This window comes from Melospiza melodia, chromosome 13 (assembly GCF_035770615.1).
Source record: "Melospiza melodia melodia isolate bMelMel2 chromosome 13, bMelMel2.pri, whole genome shotgun sequence".
In the NCBI taxonomy this organism is placed as follows: Eukaryota; Metazoa; Chordata; class Aves; order Passeriformes; family Passerellidae; genus Melospiza; species Melospiza melodia.
The window spans coordinates 13,590,410-13,602,899 of record NC_086206.1 but is presented as its reverse complement, the minus strand read 5'-3'; the positions used below and the strand labels follow the sequence as shown (position 1 = coordinate 13,602,899).

The 12,490-nt window shown below is 39.7% G+C and overlaps 1 protein-coding gene across 2 annotated transcripts; it reads left to right on the top strand.

Annotated features, from left to right (window-relative positions):
- On the top strand, nucleotides 1–12,136 carry LOC134424218 (dipeptidase 2-like). 2 transcript variants are annotated; one of them, XM_063167801.1, is made up of 11 exons: nucleotides 1–596; nucleotides 2,212–2,495; nucleotides 3,276–3,402; nucleotides 3,878–4,007; nucleotides 4,323–4,464; nucleotides 4,916–4,985; nucleotides 5,478–5,654; nucleotides 6,160–6,247; nucleotides 6,835–6,910; nucleotides 8,533–8,668; nucleotides 9,916–12,136. In XM_063167801.1, exons 2-11 carry the CDS (start codon nucleotides 2,362–2,364, stop codon nucleotides 10,099–10,101), a joined length of 1,266 nt encoding a protein of 421 aa, XP_063023871.1. In that variant the 5' UTR covers nucleotides 1–596; nucleotides 2,212–2,361; the 3' UTR covers nucleotides 10,102–12,136. The 2 variants fall into 2 exon arrangements, with proteins under 2 accessions (XP_063023871.1, XP_063023872.1); XM_063167802.1 differs by lacking the exon at nucleotides 1–596 and having other exon boundaries at nucleotides 2,355–2,495; nucleotides 3,904–4,007.
- The last annotated feature ends 354 nt before the right edge of the window (nucleotides 12,137–12,490 follow it).

Here is a 12,490-nt window from a genome sequence, read left to right as displayed (position 1 = left end):
TAACACAAAGTAGATATTTACTGGCTGAGGTATAGTCAATGTGAATAAGCAAGCCCTAGAACAGGGGTCTGGAAAAGTTCTATGTTCTTTTTCATAGAAGATATCAAATCTTCCACTGAATGAGGTCCTGAGCAACCTGATCTAACTTTGGAGTCACCTTACCTGGGCCCAGGTGGCTGGACTAGATGACGCCCCACGAAAAACCCCTTCCAACCTAAATTTTTCTGTGGTGAGAGGCACCTATTTCTGAACCACACAAGCAGTGACTTTAACACACCATCTGCTCGGGAGCAGAGGCACTGTGGACTGCACAGCCAGGCTGCCACGAGAGGGAGGAAACGCTGGGTTTTTAACAAGGCACAGCAGAAGCCTTGTGGGGCTCCCCCGTGGGTGTAGCTGAGCCGAGAGCTCTGCACAGACCTTGCATCTCACAAAGTGGCATTTTCCAAATGCCTGCTGTGTGTGCAGCCTGTGGCACGAGCTAAAGGAGCACAGGAGGTTTCTTGTTGCTGCTGGGATGCCAGGCAGGTCCAGTGCCCAGCTTTAGCTGACGGATCCAGCACAGAGGAATGTGGATTTCGACTCGGCTGGAGAAGGTAACTGCTCCAAGGAGCCTCTAGATAAACAAAGAAAAGCGATAAATCTTATTTCAGCTTCCACTTCTCAGCTTTCTCTTCTCTACTCAGTCAGCTTGGGAAAAAGCTCTGTGCATTTTGTATTTAAAATGTTGTTTAAACAGGGATGCTAATATACCATCTTCTTAATTTTGTGTAGCGCTTGCAATGCTCCCTCAGTTTTCAAGTACTGATCTCTGGATGCTGATTTAATTATGAGTCTTTTTTTATACCTAAACAGTTTCAAAGGCAAATGAGTCTTACTGTCAAAGTATAAAGAATATTTTGCACGAAACTGAGAAGATAATTTGATTAGCAAATCTATAGAAAATTCTTGTAGCAACAAAGAACTGCATTTTTGTACACATACACAGAAAGATGATTTGGTAATGTATAGATGAAAATAATTTATTTTAGCAGTCAAACCACTGGAAGAACCCTTAGTTCCTGGTGAAAAATCTTCCTGAAAATTGCTGTTGAAGTCATGGAAAAAATTGTAATAATTGGACCAAAATCTACAGTGTGTATCAGTTTTTATAGCCTCAGAACAGTTTTATTGTGTGAAAAAGGTTTGCTACATTTTCATTAAGCAGTTTGAACTGACATGTTATATGAACTTCAATGTGTATATGAGGCCAGACCAGATAATAAGCTATAAAATCTTAGATTTTCCTTTAGAGTTCTTTTGTCAGGATCTGGCAGAGCTCTAGAGATTCAAGCTGCAGATCTGTCCTGTGTTTTGGCTTGAGGAATTTGCAACCAAAACATGTCTACAGAAACTAATTTGCTTTTGTGGTACTAACTTGTCAGAATTCTTCTGCTTGGGCAGTTTTTTGACCTTGTCTTTTTAACATTCACAAGCTGAGCTGCCACAAACAAAGTTAACATTTTCTAGATTAGAGATACAAAGACTTTTTTCCCTATGGTAACAAAGTCTGCATTTGTGGTAAAAGGGTAAGTCTGTGTTTGTGCTTTGACATTTGAGGGAAATCTCTATGGTTGCAACAGAGCAGAAAAGAAACAGCTTCTGATTGCTCTCTAAACTTTATGGTTTTGTAGAAGTGCTGTTCCACTAAAGTTTTTGGATCTCACAATACATGTTTATTTCTGATGCATATTTATGGAAGAAAAACTTCTAAGACTCTACTGCTATCAGAGGAAGGATTTTGAGGATGGTTTTGTTTCTAGCAATCACTGCTCCTTTCATCCCATCTGATGTTCTGTGTGGTTTAAGTTCACTTCTCAACTTTCTCAGAAAACAGTTTCTGTGCTCATTTCAGTGTGACATTGCCCACAGAAAGAGAACAAGCAAGTTAACATAATGAAAAAAACTATCTTCTTCTGCTGTTTTGGAAGCTGGTTTTGGGTGTGAGTCCAGGGTGTAGCAGGCTCAGCTACAGCTCTGACTGAGCAGTTGGTTCCCTTCAGCTCTGAGCTGGTGGCAGCAGCAGAGTTTATGGAGAGGTCATATGTGCAAGAGCACAAATAGCCAGAGAACCTAAAATCTTTAGGAGAATGTAGTGGTTTCAGAGTTGCTAATGCTACTTTCCCTTCTGTTTACTATTATTTCTTTGTTTTTTTTTCTTTCCTCCTCCAGAACTCACAGCAGCCTTATCAGAAGGAGGAGCATTCAGCTCTGCCTGCACAGTTAAGCCTACAGTCTCTGCAGACTGGAAATTTTGCTGTTTCATTGTCATCAGTGAACATCTGTGGTATCCCTGTGCTTTAGCACTTTTTCCACTGGAAAATGGGAAAGAAGATAAATATGGCAAAGTTATTGTGGCTGCTGATGTTCTTTTCTGATATTGTGCCATTCAGCTGTGAGAAATCAATGAGAGAAAGAGCCATTGAGCTGATGCAAGATGCACGTTTGATCGATGGGTATATAAAATATATTCAATGAAATCCCCTTTGTGAGTCTGACAAGGGTGGAGGAAATGCTGAAATGTCAGATTAGCAGAAGCATGGGCTGTTATGAGCACACAGCACTGAGCTACCATTACAGTGACACATTGGGAAAGAATTTGGGTTCAGAGGGTATTTAATGTAGGATTGTGTTAACCTAAACACTGTTTGATTTTCTGGCCAGGTGTCACAGTTTAACCCCACCTGGCAACTGAGCCCCACACAGCCCTTGCTCACTTGTCCCTCTGGTGGGATGAGGGAGAGGATCAGAAAAGTGAGAAAACTTGTGAGTTGAGACACAGACAGCTTAATAAGGAAAGCAAAGGCTATGCACAAACAAAGCAAGACAAGGCATTAATTCTTCCCATGACTAAGGCGCTCAGCCATCCCCAGGAAGCAAGGCTCCATCACACATAATGTTTTCTTAGAAAGATAAACATCAGGATTCTGAATGTCCCCTGCCTTCCTTCTTCTCCCAAGGTTTATATGCTGAGCATATGGTCTGGAAAATCTTTTGGCCATCTGGGGTCAGCTGTCTCAGCCGTGTCCATTCCCAACTTATTGCACACCCCCAACCTGATCACTGGTGGGACTGGGGGAGAAGCAGAAAAGAAGAGAGACTTTTAGGCATCTATTGCTGGAAGGATTATTGGCAATTAATGGTCTAAGGGACTCCAAACAGTGGAAGAAATTACACTTGGGTTAGAAAGGGAACAACTTATTTCTATCACAAGCCCTGTTTGTTTTCCATTCTAGCCACAATGACTTTGTACTGCAGCTGAGAATACTTTACCAAAATAAAATCAGTGGAGTCAACTTGAGAGACCTCAACAGGACCCACACAAACCTTGCAAAACTTCAGGCTGGTTATGTGGGAGCACAGGTATGTACTGCTGTGGTGGTGGGGCTCAGAACATATTTCTACATTTGCTTCCTTCCTAGCCCTGATTTTGGTTCTTTATGTTGAAAAAGAAAAAAATAATGTAATGGAAAAGCCATAAACACTCTTTCATGACAGCTGTGTTTCAAAAGTTTGGGTTTTATAATTCAGGTACTCTTAGTCAAAACAGCAGCATATGTTTTGTGATATATAAATTAAAGGAAGCTTATACTTGCTTTCCTGCATGTGCTGTGGAGTAGAGTGTATCAGGAGGCCTTAGTCTGGAGTAGGTGCTTTTTTGTCTGGAGTGGGTGCTCTTGCCTTGCATCTTAGCCCTTTCTTTGGGGAAAAAGCTGCAGTGGCGACTCCCTTGTAAACTGCAGGAAGTTATTTTGGTCTGTGCTCCTAACTATGAGCAAACAGAAGTTTCCAAGTTAAAACATAAGTTACCTGGTTCACTTGTCAATGTCTCTTTCAGTTTTGGTCAGTGTATGTTCTTTGCAGCGCTCAGAACAAGGACGCTGTTCGCCTGACCTTAGAGCAAATCGATGTTGTCAAGAGGATGTGCAACAGCTACGAAGAGCTGGAGCTTGTGATGACTTCCCAAGGTGATCCTCCTTGTAAAGGAATTTTTTAAACGTGATCACAGGAGGTGTGTTCAGAGAGATGCAAGCAGACAACCTGTCCTGCTTTAAAGAGTAACTTCAACATTTCCTCTGAACCACAGCCACTGACTGTGCCCAGCCCTGGTCCATTACAGTCATGAGAAAATTTGCCATATAAACATGTACTCTGTAAGCTCCAATTCTATGAAAATGTCTTTACTATTGCCTGCAATTTACACAGACAATTGCTGCTTGGTACTGCTGGCTTCTTATCTGTCATCAAATTACTTTGGAATCCTCCTCCTTCGTGTTTTCCAGGTATCTCTGACAGTAGAAAGATTGCATGTTTGATTGGAATAGAAGGTGGCCACTCCATTGACAGCAGCCTGGCAGCACTGAGGATATACTATGACTTGGGGGTTCGTTACATGACTCTAACACACACCTGCAACACTCCCTGGTAACTATTGTGCATATTTTTGTGTGACTGTCTAATGCAAAGGAGTGGCAGCTGCATGATGGGAGAACTATGGATTCAGACACAAACTTATCCTGTGAAAGACTGAACCAACTCAAGGTGATAGGTTTTGGGGATAAATAGTTTTCTATGTATGTGGTGGGACACTACATCCATTATGTAGTGCTTGTTATGATCATAACTCAGGCACTTGACAATCTGATTGTCTTAAATTCCTTCACAAAAATCAACATTAGTGAACCTGAAAGCCGTTAAGAACATAAAAAGCACTGCCTGAACAAGATTCCTATTACATAGCTCATTATCCCCACTTTTGTGGGGCTGTGTGACATTGTAGTAATTTTTCTTTTGTGTAGTGCAACAGTTTTCAGCTGCTGATACTGTATTCTCCAGAATAATAAAATGTTTCTTCTCCCTCACTCCCTCTTTTAAGGTCTGAATCATCATCTAAAGGAATACACAACTTTTATCCTAGTGTTATTGGTCTGACTGCATTTGGCCAAGTAAGGATCTCTTTCAAATGCTAATCTGGGCAATCTGTCACGCAACTAACAACTTCTGGCCTTATCTTCTCAAAAGCAAACTGACATTAAAAATTAATTACTGGAAGTTCTTGATAGTTGGGAGGTGACCAGGATTAAGTCAAACCAAATTCCCTGTGATGTTTCTTAGGGTAAAAGAAGTGTTAGATTTAATTACAATTGTTTAAATACAGACTAGCTGTATGAATTCATAAGTGCAAGTAGTAAAATGTGAATAACACTTTTAGTGACTTATTTTGGATTGATTAAGTTTTCTAAGTTTTGAGCATGCTGGGTAATTTTGACTGAATAGATCACTAATTAATTAATAGGTACATAGCAACCAATTCAGGCACAGCATGTTTGTGACTAGCTGACAGCTGCAGAATTAATCTATCTATTTCCATATACTAGCCAAACAGCTTCCTTTCAGGAAACTTAACACTGACACTGTTGTCTGTACATCTGTTTTAGGAAGTGGTAAAGGAGATGAATCGCCTGGGTATGCTGATAGATTTATCTCACACCTCATACTCCACTGTAAAAGCTGCACTCAACATCTCAAAAGCACCAGTAATTTTCAGCCACTCTGCAGCATTTTCTGTTTGTAACCACTCAAGAAATGTTCCTGATGATATTCTCCAGCAACTGGTGAGTGATATGTCCTTGGGTTTGTTTTTGGAGGAAGGAATTTGTTGGCTTTACTTCTTGGGGGTTTTGTTTTTTGTTTTAATGGCGATGATTGGATGGGCTGCAGTTAACGTGCATTCAAATCATGATGTTTACTTTCCACCTCCTCATTTCTGAATTTAATTTAGAAGCAGATCCTTGAACAGCAGCTTACAATTGCTTCTGAGGCATTTTCTCTGGGTTGTGTTTAGCCTTTGACTACAAAAATAAAGTGTTTGCAAATACTTTGGAATTCTGGTTGAGTTTGCTGGATGTAGTCACTGCACTTCTGGTGATTCAGTCTGCATGAAAGTAAAATGAACACAGGGGAAAGGGCAGGGAGGCAAAGCCTTGTGTTGCCATCTGAACTTTGACTTAATGTTGCTGTTCTTACTGGTGGATGGGTGTAGAAGATTCTGCATAAGATGCCCACGAAGTTTGCAGGGCACGAGTGTTCATTCATCACCTGTCTCTTCATATCTTTCAGAAAAAGAACAAGGGAATTATCATGGTGTCTTTCAATGCAGATGTACTGGCCTGTGGCAGAAAAGTTGTTAATATTTCTACCCTTGCAGGTTTGATGTTTATATACTTTAGTTTTTATGGGTTCTACAAATTTGTATAAATTCTGTGAATATCCTGGGGCATGCATCGTTTTCAAGGCTGTGTAAATTACACTGCTTGTTTATTCCATCCACACCTTAGCCCAGCTCTAGGTACTTTCCTAGCTAATACTCATTAAACAATAACAAGAGGGACAAGATGTGTGTGTAGCTGGAGGACACAATGCTCACAAACAGAGCCAACAGCCATTAATCCCAAAGTAGTTGTTACTTTCTGGAAAACACCTTAAGCCTATGTAATTAAGAGTGGGAAACATGGGTGTGTAATGGATAATGAAAATTCTATTGGTGTGATTGGGCTGCTTGTTAGGAATGAATGCACTGTGATGCTCATGTCTCTTTCCTCATTTGCATTTCGTCAGTGTAGCTGTTATTTTGAAGGTTGCTGCCTGATGGGGTGTCTTTGGACTTATAAAAAAGGATTTTATCAAGAACCCACTACTAAGGAGAGCTGTTACCCAGTACCAATACGTGTGAACAGTAATAGTCTTTTTTTTTGTTAGGCGCTTAGATGTTGTTTTCTTGATATTTTCTTTCAGATCATTTTGACCATATAAAGGAAGTTGCAGGCTCAGAATCTATAGGAATTGGTGGTGACTATGATGGAGTGCAACGGTGAGTAAAGTTGTACAAACATTGACATCTGCTCCTTAAATTATGTGGGTTTTGGTTCATTTAAGGGAAAAAAAGAAGGCAGACTAAGAAAAAGTGGTATCAGATTATCTTGTAAAGAGCATTAACCCAAATTTTATGAAAGAGGGGCACAATAATTCCTTTTTAGAACTGCATGAAGCAGTGCTACAAATGGATCCTCACGCCCTATGAACTCTGAAGCCATGTGCTCTAGGTGGTGGTTTGGGCACACAAAACCAGTGATAGAGGTTGTTTTTCTCCAAAAGCCACAGATGAATGACAGAAAAGCTGCCTGAACCTTTATATGGTAAATGGTTCAGTCCAGAGAGGAGCTGCAAAACTCTTTCCTTCACTCTCCTTGGGGAAAGCCCAGAGAGTTTGGGTGCTGTGAAGCCAATCCTGGTTTTGGGAAGTGTTTGAGGCAAGCAGAGCCTGGTGAGCAGCCTACCATGAAACCCTTCCTCTCCTGGCCCACTGCAGTTACAGCACAGGAAACAAATGCAGGTTGGGTGGCGTTTGCTGCTGCAACCTTAAACTTTTTTTTCTTTTTATCTTTCTGTTAAATCATTATCTCCTTTTTCTTTTTCCGTTTTCTCCTGGAGTCAGGCCTGCTTCGGAATGAAAGTCAGAGTCAGGCACCCATCTGTGAAGTACAAACACAAACCCATTTTGTCAGCTCCCATGATATCATAGCTCTGAAATGATTATGTTCAAAATAAAAACACAGTTTGCAAGAAAAGGACACATTTTATCATGAATTTTCTCAAAGACCATCAGTTAAATTGGTGGTGGAGTTGTTGAGGTCCTAATTCATGCTAGTACTGCCACAGATTTTTGAGATATGCTGATCACCATACCTTCATGGAACAGAAGAGTAACAAAAATATTAGTCATCTCAAAACAACATCAAAGTCTTATGGAAATACAATTTAAACCAGCTGTTTGATGCAGGTTTTGCAGCCTTTTTATTTCTAAATTCTTTTTATTCTGACAAGAATTAGCACAAGCATAGATCAGTTTTGCTTTTTTGTAATTTCTTCAGTAGAGGCTCTGAATAGGTTTCTTTCCACTGCCTAAACAATTGGCTTAATCCAAACTAATATTATTATTCTAATTGGGGTATTTTTTGTAAATAGTTTGTAAACAACAGAGTTCACAAAATTGTCTGCAACTCCAGAGCTCATCATGTGTTTGTAGGTTTCCTTTTGTTCTCAGTTACATGGGTGGATTGCCCCAACTTCATCTGTGATGCAGCTGTTTCCTCTTACTCTGAAGTCCTGATGGAAAGTGTGGATTACCATATACATTAATTTCTGGTTATTTTTCCCCCTTTTGCTCTTATATCCTCCTATGCTCTTATTTTGCCTCTATAGAAGTGCATCTTCATTCCAGTTGTGTTCTGTTTATTGGGTCCTAGGTGAAGAAAAACACTTTTTTTGTGTCCCAGTCCTGTTTCTGTTTGTCAGCTGAATTCCCAGAGGAAGAATTGGGTCCAAAGTCAGCTCACTTCAAAAGTCAATATGTGCAAAAGACTAATTAAAACCCTTTTTCTCCAACTTGCCAGTGATGTGTTTTAAATGTTCTTCTGTGACTCTTGCCAACAGCTTTCCCGAGGGACTGGAAGATGTCTCTAAATACCCCTCTTTGATAGAGGAACTTCTTAGAAGAGGATGGAATGAAACTGAACTGAAAGGAGTCTTAAGGGAGAACTTTCTCCGTGTCTTCAGGGAAGTAGAAAATGTAAGATTTAAATCCAAACTGAATCTTGATTCTTACCAAGAGGGAAAGATGAACTGTTGGTGTTTTGTTGTGCATTTTTTGGGTGGGTTTTTTCTTTGTTTTTTTTCCCCATTTAATGTGTTTTGTTTTGGAGAGGTTTTTTTGTTCAACGAGAGAGGGAATGTAAGCACCTAATTCAGTAAATCCAAACGCTGGGAAAGAAACCAAGATGGCAAGAGAGCGTTAGCAGCATAAAGGAAAACGAGAGAGAGCAGACAAAGCTCTTTGGAAGTTTTTCTCTCTGCAGTAATCTGATAAGCACACATCAGTGACTTCTAAATGGAATCACTTCATGGTTTGGAGAAGCTGCGGATGTACCAGCATCGCAGTCTGGCCGTGCTCGCTGGGGCAGCAAGGAATGTTGACTCCTGCAAATCAATTTAATTCTTGTCATGGGATTGGGCTGCTGTTCAAAAGGCTTCTGCCATGGCCATGCCACTAACAAGCCATAAATATAACAACTAGATCCCAATGAGCTTTAAGTATAAATGGTAAATTTTAATGCAGAAGGATGAGAGAGGAGAGGAGGGAAGGAGACTGGATAAGAGTAGGGCCCCCTCAATGGTAACTTTTACAAATGCCTCTGCTGAAACTTCCAGACTGCTTGCCTCCTACTTTTATTGACAGGGATAGGTAAGTAGATATTACACACAAAGCCTTATAGACAACAGATATTTCACAGTGACCTTTCTTCCACTTCTCTTTTTCGGGCATGTTGGATGAACTGAAATTATTGAAATTTGAACTATTCCAGTTAACCTGCCAAAATATCTCCATAATGCTGACCTCACTGTGTGGCAGACTGACATTATGGAGAGGCTCAAATTCACCTCTCCTAACCAATCTGTGGGATTTAATAATGTTTTTTCCCATCTAAATTAGAGATGTCGAAGTTCTGTCTTGAGAGTGAGAAGCTCTTGAGAGCTCCTTTCAGGAAAGAAAGTTCATGAGTGTGTGTTCTCCAAATGTGGAGAGAGCCAAGACAAAGAGCAGCCAGACCTGTGACTCTTGCCTGTAATGTGCTGAATTCTGGGAAGTGCTTCACAGGAATGCAAACAGCAGAATAATGATATTGATTTTCTCACGCTCAGATGTGGTTTTGCAATACAGCTTGAGTTGGGTAAATAGCATTGAATTTGCTAGCTGCATAAGGCTTTTTGCTGTTGTGCCAGTGTGGCTTTCAGGGACAAACTTTTGAATTTTTGTAGGTGCGGAACAATTTTGCAGTAATGGGCGTAGGTGAAAGTGAAATTCTGCAAGAAACAAAACACTCCTGTCGCCTAGACCTACATAAGCCTCAGCCTCAGCCATCCAGGTCCTTTGGATTTCCTTCTGTGGCACAGCCTTTCATCCTGACTCTTGTATCATGTTTAATGCTGTATTATGTATCATAAGCTTATGGAGTCTAGAGAGATTTTTGGAATACTCTGCAATGCAGCTACTTATCTTTCTGTGATTTGTTAGCAGAAGACTATTATAAATTTTAAACATAATTTCTATAAATTCATCTGCATATTTGAAAAGTCATGTTAATTATAAATGATGTAGCAAAAGTGTTTAGAATTTGAACTGATAAATTCTGTATCACCTTGGCTGGACCAGGACCAACTTTGTTAATGGAAAATATTCACATTTAAAGAATAAATTCTGTAATACTCAATGCATGGTTTTGGTACTCATATTGTGGAATAAAGACTGGAGTCCAGAACCAGCAGTTTCACACAGGAACTAGAAATTATGATTAAGACATCTGTGCCAAGTAGTTTTCAAATATTGCTTCTTGTTAAATCATACAGCTTCCATCAATAGTTGATGGCTTACTTAGAGAAGACCAATCCCTGCCATATGGAGAAAAGTGCTTTTTTGGTTTGCTTGGGGTTTTGTTTTGTTTTTTGAGATGACAAGATGAGTGACAAGCCTATTCCAGCTTGAACTGCATGCCTACAACTAGCTTTAGAAACCCATCCTGCAGTACTAAACTCCTATTTTTGAACCCTGACCAGGACAGTGGGCAACTGGACAATTACTGAAGGGTAGAGGCAGATCTCTACATTCAGGTGCAGGCAATGCTGTAGATACTTTTTATAATTTGAGGAGAACTGTATGCAGCATTTTCATGATGATGGGAACAAGAACAAGTCAGGACAAAGCAGGAATTCTGGCTAGTAAGAGGGTTGTGGAAATCTTTTTGACATTTAAACAATTATCCTTATCAATAACATGTTTTATTATTTCATTTCTATTCTAACTGGCTGAAATCAGACCGTGGCCAGCAGATTCATAGATGCAAAATTAGACAGAGATCTTTTTATTTTAAATCTGCTGTTTTGGCCTGTGGAATACATTTTGAAATACACAAGAGCATATATTGAAATAGGCCTGCTCTTCATAGCCTCAAAACTGACATTTTAGTCAATATACTGAGATTTCTAATGAAATGATAAGATGGCAGCACCACATCTTTGTGTAGTCTGTTCCCAGTGCTTGCTGGTAAATGCTTTCCCATGATATTTGCTGTTAATGGTGATTTTTTAATACCAATTTTTATTTACTAATATGACGTCTACGGAATTTAGACAATGTAGAATAAAAGCTCTGTAATTGATCTAAAGAAAGCATTTGTAAGCACACAAAGTATTTAACAACAAGAGAAGGCTGAACATGAATAGGATGAAAAACCAGCACATTAGGCTTTTTTCTAGAGGAATTTGAGACTGTTCCTACCATCCATTTCTGTACTCTGTGTACAAGCAGGGTTTCTGGAAGGACTCTGGTATTTTATAGCTTCAAAATTAAGCTTCATTAATTTTTTTGATAAGATGATCTCCTTGATAAATATATTCTAATTATACTTCTGTATGTTACCAAATTGTTTACAAACCATGGGAAACAATCTAGTTGCACAGAAGCCAACTTTAAAATAATAGTTTCTCAATAAATACTGTTCCTGGATATGCATGTAGAAAGGGGAATTACTAATTCAGAAGTCTGGCCTCCCTGATATTGCTTGACTGTAATGAGAACTGGTTTTACTGGTAAAATCATTAATTCAATATGGCAAATATTTAATTCCCATCAGAACTTCTAATAGATTCATTGGAAAACTTCCATACATGGTGTCTTTTCTCAGAACTAGGGCTCTGATATTTCCTTCATTACACAAAATGTAAGATGTTTCTTTATTCCTTCCAGCTGTTTTCTTTATACTGTGTTGTCATTTTACTGCCTGCTAATTTTTACTTTTTCACCTTCCCATACTACAGCATGGACTAAAAATATATATTCCTTTTCTTAAAGATACATAAAATACTTTTCTATGACTTATCATCTATAATGTATTGCACTTGTTTGTTGACTGTGCAACGAGTAATTTGTAACCTTGCGGCAAAACAGAGACATGAAATTTCAATAAAATATTGGTTAAAATTGTGTAAGGACACTGGTGTAATCTCACAAAAGAGTGTAGGTGTTCAGAGGCCCATGAGACCCTGGAAGAACCTCACACCCCTGTGGCAGAAAGAAGGCCAGAGTAACACGAGGACTCTGGGTCAATGACAAAGGGAAGGGTTGCCCTTCAAGCCCCTGCTTGAAATTCAAGGAGGTTTAATCCTGTATGTAGGCAGTCAGCCTCATCTAAATTCAGATCCTGCTAAACCCATCCCAGCAAGTGCCCATGGGAAGGGATGAGTCACTGCAGTGAGTCCATGAGGACATTTACCTGCAGCAAATCCCTGCTCCAGCTGTCAGGGCATGGAGAACAAGGCAAAAAGGGGAACCAGGTGG

Excerpts from the sequence above, each read along its gene's own strand:
- LOC134424218 (XM_063167801.1), top strand. The coding sequence starts at position 2,362 with ATGGGAAAGAAGATAAATATGGCAAAGTTATTGTGGCTGCTGATGTTC. Across the intron at positions 6,248-6,834 it reads TAATATTTCTACCCTTGCAG|ATCATTTTGACCATATAAAG; the intron begins GTTTGATGTTTA and ends ATTTTCTTTCAG. Across the intron at positions 6,911-8,532 it reads GACTATGATGGAGTGCAACG|CTTTCCCGAGGGACTGGAAG; the intron begins GTGAGTAAAGTT and ends TCTTGCCAACAG.